General features: G+C 33.1%; 2 protein-coding genes and 1 long non-coding RNA gene across 3 annotated transcripts; 2 read left to right on the plus strand and 1 right to left on the minus strand.

Annotated features, from left to right (window-relative positions):
* Nucleotides 1-1,743: 1,743 nt before the first annotated feature.
* LOC117932358 (T-complex protein 1 subunit alpha) lies at nucleotides 1,744-14,594 on the plus strand. Its single transcript, XM_034853588.1, is given in 18 exon segments — nucleotides 1,744-1,913; nucleotides 2,041-2,105; nucleotides 3,727-3,816; nucleotides 4,049-4,135; nucleotides 4,270-4,329; nucleotides 4,479-4,529; nucleotides 5,069-5,164; nucleotides 5,698-5,763; nucleotides 5,967-6,184; nucleotides 8,002-8,098; nucleotides 9,332-9,418; nucleotides 11,307-11,441; nucleotides 12,025-12,129; nucleotides 13,477-13,605; nucleotides 13,705-13,771; nucleotides 13,774-13,807; nucleotides 13,961-14,051; nucleotides 14,129-14,594. Coding segments are annotated over 18 exon segments (1,638 nt in total). The 5' UTR covers nucleotides 1,744-1,840; the 3' UTR covers nucleotides 14,216-14,594.
* A 959-nt stretch (nucleotides 14,595-15,553) lies between these two features.
* LOC117932726 lies at nucleotides 15,554-16,912 on the minus strand. Its single transcript, XR_004654212.1, has 2 exons — nucleotides 16,240-16,912; nucleotides 15,554-16,140 (listed from the first exon to the last, which is right to left on the minus strand). It is a non-coding gene; the product is annotated as an uncharacterized LOC117932726 (long non-coding RNA).
* A 2,040-nt stretch (nucleotides 16,913-18,952) lies between these two features.
* On the plus strand, nucleotides 18,953-21,246 carry LOC117931925 (agamous-like MADS-box protein AGL103). Its single transcript, XM_034852996.1, has 2 exons — nucleotides 18,953-19,819; nucleotides 21,166-21,246. Exons 1-2 carry the CDS (start codon nucleotides 18,953-18,955, stop codon nucleotides 21,244-21,246), a joined length of 948 nt encoding a protein of 315 aa, XP_034708887.1.
* Nucleotides 21,247-22,569: the final 1,323 nt, after the last annotated feature.

A 22,569-nucleotide genomic window follows, 5' to 3' on the forward strand; every position in this document is an offset into this window, starting at 1 on the left:
TCATGTAATCTCTCCTCAAATGGACCCAAACATGCCAGAGAAACGTGAGTTTCTCATCTTCCTTGAGGGTGACTAGGGTTCCTCTTTGAAAAAACCATTTTTGTGTCAAAAGTCTGAAGCCCTAACTCTAAAGGGGGTACTTATAAGCTTTCATGTGAGCTTAAGTGACTTTAACCCAAATTGGGCTTAGGTCACCTAACCTAGTTCACTTGGGTCCTCATTAACTAACTGGCTTTATTGAACTTCAATTAATTAATTGACCAAGTCCATAAAGACAATCCATAAAGATCTATTGCAACCTTGTACTTTTACTAAAACACCCTTATGCATACTTATGAATTATAAACTTAAATCCCTCAAATAAAATATGTCATTATGAATTAGGAGTTTGAGCAGGGACTACTAAGACCCATAAGAAAATAGCGACTTTTGCATAATTGAATTTTAAAGTTTATTCAACATTTCATTGAAGATAATCAACTACATTCCAGTATCCTATAAAATTACAACAAAGCAAAGTATGGATCCATGTCTTACTATTCACTTTATATAAACTTCTCATGAAATGATGTCCCTAATTTAATAAAGTAATGCTATCAACCTTTCTAATAATTGAGTTTCAGGTCCACCTATTAAGTAATCAATTTACATATTCCAACTCTAAGAATCATATGTTAAATTACACTGAAATAATTTATGACCATAGTTTTTTTTATCACATGCCTTTTGGATCACCCAGTGGGACACACCATTTCAATCCCAATAGATATCATGACATCTCTATTGAAAATACTTATTATTATCAACTTCCATCAATAGTGACTTGTTAATTACATATTGTTAGGGTCTTACCTATAGGCCAAAGCTTGTTAACTTCAATACAAACTTAATATTCCCTTGAGATTGAAAATCCATACTATATAGTACCTTAGTCATCATGACAACCAATAACCTTACATTATGATTTATCATAAGTTTTGTCCAATATATAACTGTACTCACTAGTACATTTATTATGGAAAACCCATCTGGATGATCAAGATAAATCATCTCACCGATTAGTAATCTATACTAGATTACTAAAATTAATAAATCGATTATGAACTATTTATTATCTTGTAAGAAGCTCATGACTTGTATCCTCTTTCTAACTCTTAATGTACTCAAATTATGTATAATATAAGTTATATGGACATAAATGCTCAAATACCCAATTAATGCACACGAGATAAAAAAGGAAGCCAAGAAACATAAATCCATAATTTTATTAATGAATCAACCATTTGTTATAATATGTCATGCTTTCTATGACTTTATCCTAATGAAACCTCGTTTTGAATCCAATAAAAACAATTTCAAAATCCAATTATAAGTAAATTAAAATATGATTTTTCAATTTTAGTTCAAATTGATAACTTTTACTAAATTTATTTGGAAAAAAGTTTACATAGGTAAAGTTACCAAAGATAAAAATCTAGAAAATTTATTTCAATTATAACTAACATTTTATTGAATTAATTCAACTAGATGATTCAGTTTTATGAAATTTTTTTTCACTAAAAAAAAAAAAACATTAGATTTCAGGGTGGACACAGGCTTCATAACCCTTGGGTTCAAGCCCAACCTCCCCAACCCATTTGGCATTTGCTATCCCTAGTTAAAAGGAGACCAAAACGACGTCGTTGTACGCGAAATACAATTCTTCGTTTCGCTTCCGGCCTCTTCTTTTTGAACATTAAAGTATTAAACTCTAAGCTACAGAACACACTCTTCTCTCACACAGCCGATCTAGGGTTTCCTCCATTTCCCCCCTTTCACTCAGTTCTCTCTCCCTTTTAAAATGGCTCTCTCAGCACAAACTCCCGATATTATGGGCGAACGTCAGTCGGGCCAGGACGTCCGTTCTCAAAACGGTAGTATCCCTCTTCCACTCTTCATTTTACTTCAAAGTTTCTGCTTTTTGTTGTTGATGTTTTGGAGGTTTTGAATAAAGGTGTGATTTTTCTTGCTTTTTCTTTTGTGGATTTGTTTGGGTTTTAGTGGTGGCGTGTCAAGCGGTTGCCAACATTGTAAAGTCCTCTCTCGGGCCTGTTGGACTGGACAAGGTATATATCTCTTTCTCGCACACACTTTGAACTTGGTTGCTGGAATGAATGCGAGGATTTGAATCATTGAACTTAAGTTGAGACCTTGATTGTGTATCTGTGAAATAGTAAGAGTGGATTTGATTTAATTTATTTTTGCAAATTTTCTGAGCCCTCCAGTCGAATCCCATCATTCGTTACCGAACATAGCCCAAGTGTATTTCTGAGCAGGAAGTCGACTTTGCCTTATACAGTATGAGTTTCTTATCGCATAAATAGAAGACATAGGAATATGGGAAGAGTTGAATTTGGGGTGTATTTATATAATCGATTTCATAAAAAGAGTGCATATCAATGAAAGTTTTCCATAGAATAACATTGCGATCGTCAGTCATTCGTAAAATTCATGGGGAGCTTTGACTTTCTAGGTTTCAATCACAGACCCCCCATCCCTCTCGAATGTTTTGTTGATTAGTTGAACGCTGGCCTAGGTTGATGGTTTCCCAAATCAGTTATTAGTGCTTTAATGCATATTTTCAAGAACTTTCACCATTTCACATTTTTCTTCCTCCTTTCCTATATGGAAATAATTAAAATTTTCTAAGGTTTTATAAGCTAGAGGCAACAGCAGAGTCTAAGGTTTGAAGCATCTTCAGAGTTTGCAAGGGAGATAGGGCATTGTTTTTTATAGAAAAATGACTGACTTGGGTGGCATTTGTTTTTTTGTTTTAAATCTAAATAGACTTTATTCTTTAATTTAACTGAAGTCTAAATAATATTAAGTGCTAAGTTGTTTGTTTTCTTTATTTTTCTTAAGTCTTAAAGCAATTTGTTTTAAAACTTAAGTTATTTTTAAGAATTATTTATTTTTTAACTTATTACTTTTTCTAAGATAATTTTGTCTTAATGGAAAAAATAAATTTTTGAAAATTTTCTTTTTCTTTTCCTTTTAGTCTTGGAGGTTATTATTTTGGAAGTTGAAGGCAATTTGAATCAAATATGCCATTTATTTTGATATTATCAAGATGATTATCAATGTTGCCTAGATGCGTTTGATTGTGTTGGTGGAAAAATGAACTTCTTCAAACGTTTCAACTTGCTTAACTGTGGAGAGGCATGCTTAGGTCCCTTTGGTTTCTCTTCTATGGGTGATAACCACATTCCCTAAAGACCAGAAATAAAATTTAATTATATTATTAGTTAGTAGGTGCATATACTTCAATATTGAAAATTTTGCCATGTGGATTGTGATGAGTGAAATACTTGAAAAAGATGGTTCAAAACTTGGAATATTGAATAGGATGGTAGTGGCTCTATTTTGATCCTTCAGCTTTTTGAGGCGCTAGATACATGTCCTTCTGTAAGTCTATAACTGAGCCAATTTGGTGCTAATTATTTTTTTCCAAACCAATTCACTGTTAATTGTAGAAGTGTCTGGGAGTTTTTCATTTTTCATCTGGATTAAATCATTGCTCCTCACAGAGGATTTTGATAGCAAAAATGTCATATCAATCAACTTTATAAATGAAAATTATCTGGGCTTTGGCAGCGTGCATTTTTAATTGGTTGTAAGGTTTTAACTTCTGTGCTTGTAAGAGTGTTTTATACACCCTGTACTTATGTTGTTCATTGATGATTTCAGATGCTGGTTGATGATATTGGTGATGTAACAATTACTAATGATGGTGCTACAATACTCAAGATGTTGGAAGTTGAGCATCCAGCTGCCAAGGTAGGATTAAAGAGCATTTCTGTTTGTTGCTTTAGTCTTGCTCTTGCTTTATATGATGCTATCCAAAGCCAAGATTGTTTTGACACACTCTTGTTTCTGGGTATAGCTTGTATACTTCATGTGTAGTGGGGTTATGCCCATTCTATCATTTTAAATGATTTGCTTATTTATGAAAAGGGACTTTTTGGCTTCATATCTTTGCCTGCTCCACCTTCTTTTGTGGCATATATAGGTACTTGTTGAATTGGCTGAACTTCAGGACCGAGAAGTTGGGGATGGGACAACTTCAGTGGTTATTGTTGCTGCAGAGTTGCTTAAGGTAACACCTAACTAGTGCTTTGATCCAATTTGCATTGTCAAATTGATTGCTGCAATGCTGTTTGGATTTTACAGAAATGATATACCGGAGAATGATCACTTTGTAATTTCTGATTTCATCGTTAATTTCTGCAGAGAGCTAATGATCTGGTGAGAAATAAGATTCATCCAACATCTATAATTAGCGGATACAGGGTGAGTAGTTCTAAGATTTGTCTTTCGTTTGTCTGTTCTTTAAAGTCCTTGAAGTGTCTGTATTTTCATAACCTATGGTTTCTTTAACTTGGAATTTTGTCCTGTAATTTTTCTCATACATGCAACACAATTGTTTTCATTTCTGACAGCTTGCTATGAGGGAAGCATGCAAATATGTGGATGAAAAATTGGCCGTAAAGGTAAGGTTCATCCAATAAGTGGATCTTGAAAAGCTGTTGAGAAGAGGATCTGTTTTCTGGATGGTTAATGATGTTCAATGTGCAATGCATTTGGGAACTTTATTTTTTGGTTTCATTAACCATGATTTACACTGAAAATGGCATTTTTGTACCCATGGCATTCATAAAATGCCATCACCATTGCTGTCCTATGAAAAACTAGTATCGAGTTTGACAGCTCATAACTTAACTGTCAATTGGTTGAATACATTTCTGTTGCCCCACCTTTGAAGTCACAGTAAACAGCTGTTCAACTTCAATTGTGGTGTCTAGTGTTCCTTTTAGTCTCTTCTATGGTTAGGGAAATATGCCGAATGCAGAAATAAGTCAATAATTGATATGATGTTTGAGTTTGAATTTTAACTATAAAATTTTCAGTCAATCAAAAAGGTATTTTAAGCCTCCATCTCTTATGTTTGTATACATACTGTAATGCGTGGTTAAGCCGTGATATGTTCAGTATAGTGATTGTAACCTTACTGTTGTCTTGCTGTTTCTAGGTTGAAAAACTTGGAAAAGATTCACTTATAAATTGTGCCAAGACAAGCATGTCCTCAAAGTTGATAGCTGGTGACAGTGACTTCTTCGCAAGTTTGGTATGTGTTCCACCTTTTTTTTTTTATAGTTAAAAGATCAAAAGCAGACTAAGAACACAGAAAGGGTGTAAATCATATAAATTGCTGTCTATTGGCTATACTGGAGAAAAATAATCAAAAGGAGAGAAGAATAGTTATTGATTGGTTACAAGACATGCTCCAGAGCATATATTTTTTTGTTGCTATTGTTATGGTTTGCTACATGTATTATGCTAACTATTTCAAGTGGTCATCAAGACATTCCCATTACTTGAATTGTGTGTCTACCCTATACTTATTTCCAAAATTATATGGAAGATTTGAGCTGTTTAATATGTCAATATTTCCTATCTGCTTTTTGGGTGTTCATTTGGTATTCCTCATCTTGAATAGGTTAATCTTTAGCATGCATTTTTGCATATCTGATAAAGTTTGCCAGAATGATTTCTGATGCTAAACCCATGAAGCCTTGGTTTCCACAATTTTCTAAAAGTTAATGACTTCTGAAATTCATTCATATATAAATTAATTGTGCATTTTATTTGGCTTTCCAGGTTGTAGATGCAGTACAAGCAGTAAAAACAACCAATGCACGGGGTGAAGTTAAATACCCAATTAAGGTTTGTACTTGCATAAGATTCAATGCTTTATCCAAAAGGTATTTGTCTCTTCCCCATTTGTGGGAGAGTAATTGTGAATTTAGGCTTTATTACAAGCTTTTTCCCATGTTAAACTATAACAGTTCATTAACTCACTAATTGGCGTTAGTTATCTTGCATGTTTTTCAGATATCTGAGTTGGCTTGTTTTTTGCTATATTACAGGGAATTAATATTTTGAAAGCTCATGGAAAAAGTGCAAAAGATAGCTACCTGTTGAATGGTTATGCTCTAAATACTGGCCGTGCGGCCCAAGGAATGCCTCTTAGAGTTGCCCCTGCAAGGATTGCCTGCCTTGACTTTAATCTTCAAAGGACAAAGATGCAATTGGGTGTCCAAGTATTGGTCACCGATCCAAGGGAGCTTGAGAAAATTCGTCAAAGGTGATCAGTTAATAAGCTTCAAAATTTCTTGAGATTAGAATGCACATAACTTGAGATCGTTTTTGTATGTTGATAGTATATACTCTATCTGTTGTGCTGTTAACATATTAAATCTTTGTCAATCAAAAAAAAAAAAAAAAGTCTCTTGTCAAAACATCTATTGAAGCATGATGCATCTTTGTTTGTCAGCTGTAATGCTTTCATTGTACAATCCTAGAATGAGGTTGCATATCCCTTGTATGGTTGATATGTAAGCATGAACAAATGATCTGCTTATTTTGTAGATTTTGGGTGTTCAGGTTCAAACCCTCTTGTACTGTTTTCTTTGACAAATAAAATTGAAGACTTTAGCTTTGTGGCTTTTTAGCCTTCTTTAATATATGTGCTTGCTTATCAAAAATAAAATAAAAATTGAAGACTTTATTAATAAGGAAAAGCAGAGTAGTCTGTATATATTTTGAGTGAACAGTTAGAGAATTGCTTTGCCGAGGAAATAAAAAAGTTGTATTCCTACTATAGATGTTGATGATACCAATATGTTTGGATGAAAATCGACAAAGTTTGATATATTTTCAGTGGGTCAAAATGAATTCTGAGATTCAAACTTGTACAGGACTGATAATCTGATTCATGAACATCAGAAGGAATGGGTCCTAGGGCATCCTAGTTTCTCTTATTCTTGGTAGCTATAGGATGGTAGCAACCTCAGTCCTATTTCAGAATTAAATTGTTTCTTTATTAAAGCTGCCAGTAGGGACTTGACAGAACTTTGATGGTTTGTTGTAAGCTGGCTGAATGTGAGACTAGAGTTTGAGGGAACATTTAGGTTCAGGGTTATTAGATACTGTAATGATTTTTGTTGTTGCCTCAGATGATTGAAGCTAAGATGTGTGTCCCTTTGGCTCTTAGGAAGCCAAGGGGATAGCCCTTTCCAAGATTTGGATTGAAGGCATGTCCATCAATGTCTTCAACTTGGGTGAAGAAGCTTTTAGTGTTCTGCTGAGAATCCTGTAATAGTCCCATCTTATTTTCTTTTTTGAAAAAAACTCGACTTATAAAAATTCTGTCCATGTAACAGCGGTTTGTCAATGAATACCCATTCTGATATTTTCAAGATTTTCAAATGCAATTTTATTTGGGTCTTTTTCTCTGCTAATACCCAATGCTTGCTATCTTGCCAAGAGTGGAGTCCTGACTTATAGTGCTGTCTAGAGGATACATTTGACTTTACTTTTTGCTTCTTTTTCCCCAAAATATCTGGTAAAAAGAATATGGTGTTAATTTATTTGATGTTGAAAATTTTCTGGGCTTCATATAAGTTTATCTTTTTCCTTTCCCTATATTATTAAAGAGTATTTACACTGATCAATCTCATCAAATCAAACTCTATATCCCATTGTACTCAAGCAACTTTAATTTATCATGTGTGATATATCTGTTTTTTTTTTTAAAAGTATCATGTGTGATATTATTGTACTGGGACTTTGTGTTATGCTTCTAAAACTGGCCGCTCAAGAGAACATCTTCTAAATTGGATATGTTTATGGCTGATTACCTTTGTTTCACAATACAGTAGATCAAGTTACGAAACTAAATGGGTTTAATTTCTAAGGTTGCTGAGGTTATGATATCCCAATGATATTAAAACTGTGCAAACGATAGAGACCTTCACAGATTCTCATGCTTTTGCCTTCACTTGTTATGAGATGATCTCTCTGATTGTTCTATGATTCTCAGCAAAAGATGGTTGTCTAATTCTTGTAATTATTTTGGGGATTTGCTGTGATGGAGCACTAACTGTACTTATATCTTTGCAGAGAAGCTGATATGACTAAAGAGCGAATTGAGAAACTTCTGAAAGCTGGAGCCAATGTTGTTCTAACTACAAAAGGGATTGATGACATGGCACTTAAGGCAAGTTTCTGTGTGTTTTTTTCCCTTTCAGCATTCTAGCTATGCCATGGCTGTTTCCATAGCATTTATTGGCTATTGGCTTCCATGATAATATTGTTTGCTCCTAGGTGCATGCATTGGCTATATATTTTTGCCTTTCATGGGGATGACTGCTCATGGTCACATTGGTGGTGGTCTGGTTCTGGGTTTATTGCTATCCTCCATGACCTTGGTTCAATGCTTTGGGTTTATACAAGCTTCACATACTCTGAACCCTAAAATGTGGAAATGATCCATTCCTCCCTTTTCTTTGCTGATGTAGGACAACCCTAGGATGGTTGCCTACAATCAAGTAGGTGGGCTAGGCTTTTACTTTTTTAGGATTTAAGGAGAGGGACAAGGGATAAAGTTCATGGCAACAAAATAAAATAGATAGAAAGAAGATAAAAAGAGAAGAGATGGAAACCTTAAGAGTCTTACTAAGGCCTTCTAGGAGTCCCACCTAGAAGAAAATCAATGGAGTCTCACCATTGAAAATTGCAACACTTGCAAAAAGATGTAATATTATTAACATCAATAAAAATTTACTTTAATTTACATTGATTAGCCTTATTTATAGAATTTTCTAAGAAATCCGAAGTCTACTAGGATTCTAACAACCCATTATGACTCTAATTCTCATTGTCTTATAACTTAATTAGCTAATCCTAATTTGACTCCAAATACTAATCCTACTTTAACTCCAATTAATATTAATCTTACTTAAAAGTTTATTTATGTCTTTCTCTTCCTTTCTTGAATATATTTTAAAAGGCTTTCCCCCATCATTTGCTTACGTAAAATAAAATGTTTTCATATCATATCATAGGATGCTTGACTTTGGCCATTAATATTTTGAAATATCTATGTGAAATAAGAATGCTAAATAGCTAGGAAAAACTAGAATGGATTCCTCTAATCCATAGTTGGCTGTGCATGCTGTGTGTGGGATCAAAAACAAGCATATCCGACACCTTTCATGCCCATACCTACCTAGTGTTATGTCCAATTGGTATCCCAGATATTTTTAGGTATCTGGGTAATGTAGGTGTATTATACTTATTATTTAGTTAACATTCTTGTATTTGTGTGACTGTTTCTTCTTCCTGGTTTAAGTTTTGTAATCGTGCCTTGATAAATCCATATGCAAAGTTGTTCCTTCATGTGGATAACAAATTTCCTTTTTCTATTTTGGCTACCTAAATGTTATTCCAGTACTTTGTGGAGGCTGGGGCAATTGCTGTGAGGCGTGTTCGGAAAGACGACATGCGCCATGTTGCCAAGGCAACTGGTGCAACTATGGTTTCAATGTTTCTTAACTCTGCTTCCCAATTGATATCACCGGGTGAGGTTGTTTTAATATGCTCTTGGAATTTACAAATAAGAATGCTTTAATGTTTTTGTTCATGGAAAGCATGGAGGGCAATAGTTTGCTTAATGGGTCTTGTATCTTCTTTAGACGGATTTTTAGATGATCATCAATGTTGTTGGTGACAGGTCCAAGAGTTTTGCACTTGTAATTAGTGTTGATTTTTGACGAACTAAGTTTTAAGTCCATAATGGGGGTTCCATAGTCGCATGCATATCATGAGACTGCTGACTGGTAGTATTTAGGACAAGGCTATCAGATGCTATATCTTTATGGTGCTCAAGACACACCTCACATATGAACACTCAGATCACAGTGTAGTGAGGCTTTTCGGTTGCAACTTGTGTTCTCTTGGTAAATTTATGTTTATTTTGGATTTAATCATGTTGCACTGAAACCCCTCTTTGCTGCTGCTTGCTAGCAAGAGGCCTTATTGAAGTGCAATGAGCTCAGATTGAGGGGTATGATTTATACTTTTAACTTATAGGAGGACCTGGTCTGTTCTCAGGCCTATCTTATGGTTTACAATGCCATCTATAGAAAGAGCTGATGAGTTCTCAGGTCTATCGTACAGCCTTGAAACCTTTTACTTTTATAGGACACAATATTTATCCTTCAAACCAGAATAAAAAAGGATGAAATATCCTGAAAAGTCTGCTAAGGGAAACTAAGAGGACCCTAGAAGGTTTCTCAGGAGGTAAAAAATCTTCTACTGAAAAAACCTCTTATGTGGGGGTTCACTATTGAGGCTGAAATTCTAGCTTTTCCGGAGGGCTTTCTGCAGACCAAATCTTTGAGCTTTTCCAATCTTGTAGTGGAGGGAGATTATGCCACTGTCGTTGCATTGGTGAATTGAGGTTTGATAGGTGGGTCTACCAAATTTTTTTATATTGTTAAGAGTTGTGGCATCCCTTTTGTTGGGAGTTTCTTGTTTAGCGAATCAAATAAAAAAAGGAGCCCAAAATTTGGATTCTTTTATTGGGGATTTTTTGCCGCCTTCACTTGTAATTAGTGTTTATTTTAGTCCATTTCTAGATTTTTGTTATCTTTCTCAGCTGTGCAGCTTTTATTGCACCTCTTTTAGGAGTTATTTCTCTGGTTTTGATCAGATTTGCATATTGTGGAAGGATGCTTGCCTTTTTGATCTTTTTAATTAATAGAAATGATTTTTTTCTGTTTAAAAGGAGGGGAGGAAAAAACCTTCCTGTGTTGGATCACCTTACCTAGCCAACCCATTCATGCCTGATTGACTGCTGTAGGAACAAACTGAAAGAGCAATCTAAGCCTTTTGAAGGAGCAGTAATTTGTGAATCCAACAGTCCAGATTGGCCCTCAGTTTCCTTGAAAGACTCAAGATAAAGCAGTAGCTGTCCCCTTCTGCTTCAAAATTATTGGAGCTACTGAAATTTGGTGCTCATGCAAGTCATTATGCATGGCATCTTTCAATTGCCTCTTTGGTACTCCATGAGCTGCTCACTGACATCTTGTTTATAGAATAGCTACTGGGTTGTTGTGGCAGATTAGCATGATACTGGCAAATCTTGTTTGAGTTATTGCAGCAATAACAATCTTTGCTTTCAATTTTACATCTTTGATCTTGTCATTAGATCTTACATGTCAATTTTCTTTCCTATTAACCATTGTCAAAATCTTTTAAGTTTTCAAATGATGTTACACTAACACTTTTGTTTTAACATTTTTTCCTTGTAGACATGTATTGACATGAATATTATGTTATGCTACTTGTGCTTATCTTTTATGATAGTCAAAGATACCCAACTTATCTTGTTTATCGTTATGTTACCCTTCGATGTTCTGCAGGTTTCAACGTTTGCTGACATGGAAGGGGATGAGACATTTGATTCATCATTTCTTGGATATGCAGATGAAGTTGTGGAGGAACGCATTGCAGATGATGATGTTATTATGATAAAAGGAACCAAAACGACTAGCGGCGTATGTAATTAATTTTAATTATTATGCTGAATGTTAGCATGTAGTAATGGATATGAATGCTTTGGATACCTCTGAAATACTTATGTATCAGAGACAATATAAGTATGAGTCTAATCATCTTTCTCATTAAACTTTTAATATTTATATCTATCCATTTTGATGTAGGAGAATATACTTCTAACTAAAAACATTATGACAAAAGATGCATACATCAGTGGTAAATATAATAAGACTACATGTTATATTTGTTGTTTCTTCAATAATGGTATTCAATTTTCATTATAGAAGTTTAGATAAATTAATCAAACTTATATGTTTGCCATGAGGTACTTTTTCTCTTTCTTTGAAGGATAGCTTCCTATCAAAAAAACATATCTGTCAGACACAGACAAACACAGACAGATATGCACACAAGCACTGAGTAATTGTTGTGTTTGTGTTACATAAATAATGTTTGAAGAGTTTAAGATAATTGAATTTCAAATTTATATCACTAACCTTCTACAATCTGCTGTTCAATGGTTATACAGCATGAGGTTCTTGCATTTTATAATCTGATTCTTCTTATCATGTTATTGTTCAGGTTTCCTTAATCCTCAGAGGTGCTAATGACTATATGCTTGATGAGATGGATAGGGCTTTGCATGATGCTCTATCAATTGTCAAGAGGACCCTTGAATCCAACACGGTAAACCTTGGCAGTTGAATTTATTTTTGAAATGCATGGTTATGAGTCTAAAGTTCCACTTTTGCTTAAAATTGTGTTTTTTGTTCTTCCATGGTTGGTAACCATCTGTTGGAAGTTTGATTTTTTTTAACATATGTAAAAAATTGTGGAATAAACTAGTAATTTGATTCTTTCTGTGCATTTTCTGTTTGAAATTTGGATTGCTTATCAAGCATTGATCTTGATATTTGTTTCATTTGGTTACCTTTGTTCTTCAGACATATCTAGTGGCTTAAGTTAGGACTCAGTTTGGTCTTCCCTTATTGTCTACCCTCTGAAATATGGATACTGATCGTATCTTGGTAACTGAAGACAAGAATAGGACAAGATAGTACTTACCACCAATTCCAATTTTGTCAGAACTCATCTTAGTTGAGAGCCATTACCATCAAATTCTTCCTTAAAACTGAAACTGCTTTGAGGATAATTGAAAGGACAGGAGGCATGACATATAACAGGGGAACACTGAAAAGACTGATAAGGTGTAATAAGCTGTACCATTCAGCCAGGAAATTATTTACTTGTGTGTTCTATTCATAAGAGTTTATGTAATCTAATTACCTGGAAGGTTGGATCTGCTTATCTTTAGCCTATATGCAAAGGTGTAGGCATTTCACCTGTGACGCATCATTGTATTTTTTTCCCTGATACATTATTATATACCAACTAAAATGAAGAGGTTATTGACATCATACAATACAAAAAGTGTTATGATTACTAAATGCCTATCAAAAAAATTGTAGCGTCTGGATGCGACATGGGAGTGAGTTTGCTAATTTTATTTTGTAAAATTTGACTTCACTAGTTATAGAAATTTGAAGGATGACGAAGAACTTGTTGATTCTTTTCCATTTGTGTTGAACCACAACACTTTGACAGGACTTCATATTCATGTAGGCTTGAGCACATTTTATTGATAGTGAGAACGGATACTAGAAAATTGTGAAATGATCTTACATTATCAGTGTCATAAAAACCAAGAGTCATTTACTGCCAGGTGAATCAAAATACATTCATTTCTATTGATATTTAGACAATTGGAGAGGCTTCATTTTTATGTGCTCTGCTTGAATGGCTCCTAAAAGGCTGCCTGGAGCATGAGAAATGTGCTTCAGGGGTCTGGCATGCATTTGATGGATATTCACTTTGGCAATTTCCTAGGATAAAAATCACTTTCGAACGTTATTATTATGAGCCATCCTGTCTAATTTATGTTTTGAAAGATGTCAGAAATTAGGAATAATTAATATGAGAGTTTGCTAAATATTGTTAAGATTGTCAACCAACTTGTCAGTATTTGAAATACAGGTGGTAGCAGGTGGAGGTGCTGTTGAGGCTGCTTTATCTGTGTATTTGGAGTACCTTGCAACAACTTTAGGATCCCGAGAGCAGTTGGCAATCGCAGAATTTGCTGAATCTTTACTAATAATACCGAAGGTTCTGTTTAATCTTTGAGTGCATGATACACATGTTGTTCATCTGATCATATTCAGTTTTGAGAATTTTATTGAAGTTAGTGGCATGTGTCTGCTGCAGGTGCTTGCTGTGAATGCTGCAAAAGACGCGACTGAATTAGTTGCAAAACTACGGGCTTACCACCACACTGCCAAACGAAGGCAGATAAGAAGCATCTCTCAAGGTATTCTGTTTGCAGTTCTTATTACATATATTTAGTCTGAAACAACCAAGAAAAAAAAAACTAGTTTAAAACAAAAGAAACACTATGAAACCCTAGGAGCAATTTTTCAGTTGCTTATAATGTGAATCTTTTTTGACTTCAAAATTTTTGCAGCATGGGACTGGATCTTTTAAAAGGAACTGTCCGTAATAACCTAGAAGCTGGGGTTATTGAGCCTGCAATGAGCAAAGTGAAGATCCTACAGGTAAAAGCTGCAAAACAATTAATATTTATGATAAAATTTGGTTTCAAAAGAGTCCAGCTGAACTTTCTGGTGTGCAGTTTGCAACAGAAGCAGCCATAACAATTCTTCGAATTGACGACATGATCAGGCTTGTCAAAGATGAAACTCAGAATGAAGAAGATTAGAGGAGAGCAGCGTCGGAGTTGTTGCACGTATTGCAGTATTATTGTTATTATTACGGGGAAACAATTGACGACAAGGGCCTTTTTGTCATTTCTGTTTTTCTCCAATGGCCCCTTTTCATGGTTTGAGATGGAAAATATGGTTTGGGAACAAGAGCAATCTCTCCAATTTTTCTATTGTTTGGTTAATGTATTATGGTAGTTCAATTTTGTGGGAATTAGGCAAAATTTCATAGAGGAGTTTGGTCGTCCAATGTGATTTGGGAAGCATGGTCCTAAGGTGCTTGGTGTTTACACCACATATATGGAATCCAGATTCCCCTTTTTTGGTTCTCAAAATGTCAAATCTTCCATCATTATTGGGAGTTTTTGCTTGTGTTTATTATTATTATTTAAGGCCTTCTATATTTATCTTAATTGAAAAGATAAATATATTATAAAGAAATTGTGAAATGAATAAAATGAAAAGAAAAAAAAGTGGTAAGGTAATGTTTTTGAAGGCAAAAAAGATGACTACAAGCGTCCAAATGGATGATTGTTTCCTTGCTTCGATAGACCTAGTTGAGTCGGTATGTCTTTGATGTCACGGACTTAGTCTTTTCCTAAGCTCGTGCGGCACTTAGACAAGTCAAGACACTTGATTTTGCTAAGTTAGTCTGACTTCCAATGTTTAGCTTGTTAGGTTAAGATGCTCACGAAGCTTTAGAAGACATATTAGGTGACTTTTAAATAATGGAAGTTTTATTGCTCAACGAAACTTTACTAGTGCTTTGAGAACTCACTTGCTTGGGTGGTGTCTTGGCCAAATGAGAGCCTCACCTATTTATAGGCATCAATAGGACTCTTTGGAACTTTGGAGGGTTCTTTACAAATCAAAAAGATTTTAGAATGTTTTACACAATTCTATGTACCAACTTATGTAAGAGATTTTTAGAATTCTTTAAAAAACATTGGACTCTTTCACCTAGTGTTGAAATGTGTGGACTTCTTTAAACATTTTTAGAACTTTTCACACTATTCCCACAAATGGCTAAGTGTAGGAGTTTCCAGAAGTTCCTAAGCTCTATATAAGTCCATGGGGGGGGGGGGGGGGGTGGGTGGGTTCATCTGAAGCATTCTGTGACATTGAGTTCCACTATTCGAATGCCAATAGATCCACTCACCACTTGGTCATGCAAAGTATTAAGTCAAAAGTATCCCCAACATAACCATCAGTAGAGCATTACAATATTTCAATATCATTTCTAGTAAATGGTTTTGCAGAAATGAAAAATCTAGTAAAACCTAAAGCAAATACTAGAGAAAAAAATGTGTTTACATTGATGAGTAACAGTCACAAAAGAACATAGAATTAATTTGATGGTTGGTATATATCATATATTGATTGGTAAACATAGGTTTATTTAAAAGCACCATACAGAAGAAGGGATGAAAACCCACATAAAGGGCGAAAGGAAAAGAAAAAGAAAACATCCTCCTATTAACAAACCCAACCAGTCAAGAAAATCTAAAACTGACAAACATTTACATCCCACAGTGAGGGGCTTTCTAATACAAACGACCAGAGAACAAATGAAGATATGTTTGAGCAGCTAAACTATTTGCCTCACAGCTTCAAAGGATCTAAACGAATCAACAACAAGTTCTTGCTGCATACTCCTCTTCGTCCATCACCCGTTCATCAGGTTCGTCCAAAAGAACAGTGTTTCCATTCTATAATTAATGGCTTCAAGTTTATCATCACATTTGTTCAATAATTCCTTCAGCTGAACCACAGACAAGTTCTTTGGTTCTGTACTCTGGTTGCCTTCCAGGATTTTCAGTTCTTTTGCCTTCTTGCTATGTCCTTATATATTTGTTGATCAGAGACTTCACCTCTTCTGGGTTTGGAGGCCAGAATACTGGCTCAACTGGCCGCTCATCATCAGCTTTCCAATCAGAAATAATTAGGCACGCCTCCACGTTCAGTCTCTGGGTTTGAATATGTGGAGCAATCGGAAGAAAAAGGAGAGAGATCAAGAAAATACCTGAGCGCAGATGATCTCCAATGTCGATGGAAAGACGCGTATTGCATTGTGGTATTTATAGAAAAAACTAAGCTACAGAAAAGATTGAATTTAGAACCGTTTTATAACGGTCATAAAATCAAATACGCTTTCTTGATTTAGAAAATCTGAAAAGTATACAGAAAATCCAGTTTAATTATATTTTATTCCAAAAATTAAAATCTAATGGGACAAATTTGGACGTAAAAACAAATGTAGAGTTAAATCTAGAACCTCCTTACTCAATTCCTTGCCATCTGAACCATGCTTCAGGATACAAAGAAACATAATAATTAAGAAAAAGTAGGAACACAATAAAATCATAAAAAGTAAAACACAAGATAAATTATACATAATTTGCCTTTTTAAGAAGTCTTTGATGGTTGCAAAATGTATATATATTGATAGGCAAAGATATATTTGTTTAAAAGCACCTAATAAAAAAGTGTGCAGACCAAGTATGGAGTAAGTATATAAAGGAAGACCCCATGATAAGGGGCTTTCTAGTCCAGAGGACCAGAGAACAAATGAAGGCATGTTTGAGCCGCTGAGCACAAAATTCCATCTCTTGCTTTGATATAATTAAGAAGGTGTTAAATATGTAATAATATCATTTAATGATCAGATTAACAGAACACAAATTTAATGATCAGATTAATACAAAGGCTTTGAAAACACGAGTAAAAGGTGTTGCATTATTCCCTTGACAGTGGGTCCCAAAGACAGATTTAAAAATCCGATAGCATGAATCTGATTTTGAGATTAAGAATAAATAAACTATTTTAAGTTATTTTTAACTTAAAATTATGATATTAAATTATATTATCAAATATATTTAATTTATTTAATGATTTAAATTAAGTTATTAAGTCATTTTTTAGTATTTTCTAATATTTTTATAATAATATGGTTAAGAGAAACTCGAAATAATGAAGTTATACATGAAAAAAAAATTATATAGAGGAGATTTGTTAATATTTAATTAAATAATTTTCATATACTTTATTAATTCTATTTTTATTTATAAATTTTTAATATTAAAATTTATAAATAATTTAAATGTAAAATAAAATTCATGATATTTATGTCCATTCATATTCTATATAACAACATAATTATATTTTATTTTTAGAATTTATATATTTAATCCTAATTTTATAGAATTATTTTAAATTTCTTTTTAAAACTTAATATTTTCCATTACAATCAATCATATAATTTAACAACCCTCTTACATGTTCAACATAAAAGAAATTGCAATATAATCTTAAATATTACTTTTCTAATTATTATTCAGTATTTCCACATATTCAATTAGGCCATATATATATATATATATATATATATATATATATATATATACATATAATTTTCATTAATACTCAATTTCAATTATTATTAAATTTCCCCCCTAATAAAACCTTTATTCTAGCATTCTCCAAAAAGGAAATTAAAGATAATATATATATTTTTTTTTTGCACCAAAATATAGCTTTTTGGAATAGAAAGTCCCATAAAAATTGGAGATTTTATAGGATCAGATGGTCAAATGTTTTTCAAGATTTTAAAATATCATGTTTCAAATATTGAATTAATACTAAAATTTTTGTAAATAACGTGGATTTCTAGTGCCCAATTAGACCTAATTTTTATGATTTGATGCACCCCACTTTAATATCAACAATACCAAAAAAACAAAAAAATCGAAATTATTGAAATAAATTAATAAAATTTAAGCATATAGGCAAAATATTTCATTTCTATTATTGCCCAAAAACACTTTAAAATCCTAATCAACCTTCAATAAAATACCATAATATAATTTTCGAGTTTGCTTGCTCAAACCCCTTGTTAATTATTAACCCTCAGTTTCTTTCCGAGAAAATGGAGGGAAAAAATATTTGAAAATCCATGAGGGAGTGGATTGTGATATGATGACTTGACCCTCCCAAAGTCAAACCTGAAAGTTGTAACTCACACAAAGCAATGCTGAATTAAGGGTGGGTTAGGAATATATTTGTCAAATATATAGAAAGTGAATATTGTATTTGATTTTCCTTCCATATAATTATATTCTGAATTCTTTTTAGTCACTAGCCTCTATAAAGAAGAAAGAGTTCTTATAAAGCAAATTACATAAATTCTGCATTAACGGCCAAGGTACTTTCCTCCCTCTCTCTCTCTTTCTCTTTCTCTCTCCCAAATTCCTTGCTTCTTCTTTTTCCTTATTGCATTACTTCATGTTCAAACATGTATTACTTCTTTTTTACTTTTATAATTCTTTTACATATATATAATCTAATCGACTTCTAAATTTCTTACCTGCATTTGTTAAAGTTAAATCATATATCCATTTCAAAATTCTTTCTTTTATTGAATTTATAATATAATTGTTTTAAATACTTATTCTTCAAAGGAAGAGAAAAATCACGGGTTTCGAAAATTTTTATAATAATTTTAGAAAATGTTTTTTGTCTGAAAAATGTTTGATAAAATTTAAAAAACATGTTTTGTAAATCATGTCTGAAAGATTTATTGTTCCATTCTATTGTTTTTAACATATTTGTTTACAAGTTTTGGTGTGAAATTTGAGAAGAATTCTTCCTTGGCAGAACACAACATGGGTCGATCGAGGTTGCCATTGGAGCTCATTCCTAAAGAAAAGTCTCGAAAAATTACCTTCCAAAAGAGAACGATGGGATTGAAAAAGAAAACATATGAAATATCAACTCTTTGTGGGGTTGATGCATGTGTAATCATCTATAGTTGGACGTCAGATGGTCGCCCTATGGAGCCAATATTTTGGCCTTCAAATCCTAAGGAGGTGAAATCCATTATCAATAGGTACAAAGAACATAGCAAGGAGGAAAGAGGGTTGAAAACCCTAGATTTATCAGGCTTTTTCGAGGAAAGGACTAAGAAGATCCAGAAAGAGATTTCAAAATTAGGCCACCAAGGTGCAGACCAGACTAAATACCCCACATGGGACGATCGACTAAATGATCTAACAGTGGATCAACTTAGGGAACTCGTGAATGCATTGGGCAACAAGCTTGAAGTCATCAAGTCTAAGGTTGAGTTATTGAAGATGAGTCAAGCTCTATTAGAAGGGCCTGCATTGGTAAACCCTAGTTATCCTAATAATGCAATGCCATCAACACAGAGCTTGCATGTTCCCTATCTGGGCGCGATTGACTCAATGCCGTTAGTACCAAACCCTATGACTCCTATGATGAATCCAAGAATGACTAAGGTGATGATGGCAATGATGACAAACGACAACACTAATAGTTCTCAATTCAGTGGCCCATCCAACTGCACTAACAACACTCAGTATATTCTGCCATTGCAACGCCCATTTTACTATGATCCCACGTCGAGACTTTTGGAGAATATAGTGTACAGCAATCCTGGACCATCATCGTGCTACTACCCGCCTACCAGGCTGCCACCAATACTTCCATACATCCCGAATCAAATGATGACGAATGTTCCTCAAATAGCCAGAGATTATGATATGAATGAGTTGGATGTAAATGATAACAAGCAAGGTATTAGATATGTATGATGGTAGGATTGTCCATTTTTGCATATGTACCTAGGGTTTTGTTCTTGGTCGTGGGGTTCATGTTATTTTTAACCTTTTGATATTGCCATGTTTCCTTTGTTTCTTCACTTATTAGTATCACATTAGCTATGGCTACCATCTTTCCACTTCAATCCTCTTCCTCTTGATTTCCTACTTATATTGGAAAGCTTTTGGATAACATGCAGACACACCTTGAAGAAAGAGTTCTCATAAAGAAAATTATAGAAATTCTCCATTAACGGCCAAGATACTTTCCTCTCTATCTCTCTCTCAAATTCCTTGCTTCTTCTTTTTCCTTACTGCATCACTTCATGTTCAAATAGGTATTACTTTTTTTTTACTTTTATAATTCTTTTACATATATATAATCTTCAATTTACTAACAACACTAAGTATACTCCACCATTGCAACACCCATTTTACTATGATCCCACGGGACTTTTAGAGAATATAGTGTACAACAATCCTAGACCATCATCATGCTACTACCCGCCTGTCATGCTGCAACCAATAATTCCATACATCCCGAATCAAATGATGACGAATGTTCCTTAAATAGCCAGAGATTATACACCTATTGCATAATAATATTTTATTCTTCAAATCTTTATATCTATTTAATATGATCGAGTTTTTTTTGTGTTTGATAAGACCCAATATTTCTTACTTAATGATTTAAGTTAACTTATAAAGTTAAATTATTTTTAAGTTATCAACTTGATTGTTGATCATTGTTCATGGGCAATAGCGCAAGATGCTATTGGTTGTCATGATTTGTAGCAAGAAGGATAATGGTATTTTAAAAATATTTAATATAAAATTTATTTATTTTTTAACAAAAAAATAAAAAATATGTGGATGTGTTAAGAGATTTGGTAGATGCAATTAATAATTCTATAAAAATTATTGTAAATCATCAAAATGATATGTTTATCTTTATTAATTTTAATTAATATATATTTTGATTAATCTTAAATAATAAATGTATTTGCTAAACATGGATGACATATGTATAAGACAATTGAAAAATGTTTATTATAAAAGATGCATTATGAATTTAGAGTCATGGTTGTGTAATACTTTCACTAAACACGAAAATATGAGGTGAAATAGATTCTGATCAGACCCAAATTGCAAGAAAGACTTCCGTTTTTCGTTTTCCCCTTTTAGGGTTTTCTCAGCAACCAAATGGTTCCTAAAGTTGATCAGCATTCGTCTCTCAAATTCGGATTCCTTTTTTAAACCCATCAAGATTTAGAAACTAAAGGCATTTAAAGGGATTCATTGTTTGAGCTTCAAGATCATACATTGATTCGTAGGAAGAAACTGGAGGAGTGGCGAAGATTTTCCTTGACGAAGTTATCGGCAGATTCAGCACTGAGAAGGCTGGTGGCAGTTAGGGTTTGTGAGTGGAAAGTATTGTAATCAAGAAGATGAGAGAGAGCTATGTAGACTGTAGAGAGTAGTTTAGGGTTTATGCTTCAACGGGCGGCGGTTTTTGGATTCAAATTTCGTGTCTCGCGCCGGCTATGAATCGCCTGACTGGAATTTTTGCGAGTTAATTATTATTATTTTTTAAAATAAAAATGATTATAAAATTTTAGAATAAATCCATAAATAATTCAAAATAAAAAACTTTTTATAATATTAATAAATAAAACGAAATCTGCAATTAAATCCAGAGAATTTATGGAATTTAATTTCCTAAAATTAAAATTAATTATTGCGATAGAAAATTATTATGACTACGGAATGCCCATAAGAAAAAATAGTTTAGTGTCTAGATGTCACATGAAAATGAATATGCTATTTTTTTTTTTTTTTTTAGAAATAATATGTTTGTGATTAGTTATAAGAACCTTTAACCATTATAACTTTGGAGTATTAATAACGTTTGATTTTTGCATAAATTTTAGAATTCAAAATGGATGAATTTTGAAAAATAAAATAAAATAAAATCTTAATTAAAGATATTTAAAATATTTTTTTATGGAAGATGAATCATTTAAAATATTTCCTCTTCATAATAAAATTCTTACAATAAAATATTATAAAATTCTTATAATCATTTAAAGTAACTTAAAGATATTATTTAAAAATGTCATATTTTTTGTTTTTAAGAACAGAAAATAAAATAATTATAAGATATTTTATAAAAATATCATGTTTTTTGTTTTTAAGAACAAAAAACAAAAACCAATTTCTTAGTTATCAAACGTGTTTTTATTTTTTATTTTATTATTATTTTTTAATTATTGGACAAGTAAAATAATTCACTTTAAATAACATGCATGCATTTGCACATTATCCAAAAGCAATCCAATAAAAGAAGGAAATCAAGGGATGGTCTAATGAGAAGCTAATAAACAAAAATAAAATAAAATTGAAGGTTAAAAACAACATTAAACTCCAAGCATCAAACCAAAGAAAGTAGAAACCCCGAGTCCAAACCTATCCTCCAACATTCTTGTTGTTTGATCATAATAGAATGCATGGTGCAATGGTGTAGCATACTGAGTATTATAGCTGGATGCATCATTGAAATGAATCATCATTGGATTTGGGATAAGGGTTTGACACTGATGGCATTGAGTCAATTGGGCTCACATATTGAGTATAGATCCTTTGTGTTGATGGTCCTGCATTACTAGGACAATTAAGGTTCATTAGTGCAGACCCTTCTAACAAAGTTTGATTCATCTTCAACAACTCAACCTAGACTT

The sequence above is a fragment of the Vitis riparia genome, chromosome 15 (assembly GCF_004353265.1).
Source record: "Vitis riparia cultivar Riparia Gloire de Montpellier isolate 1030 chromosome 15, EGFV_Vit.rip_1.0, whole genome shotgun sequence".
NCBI classification, from domain to species: Eukaryota; Viridiplantae; Streptophyta; class Magnoliopsida; order Vitales; family Vitaceae; genus Vitis; species Vitis riparia.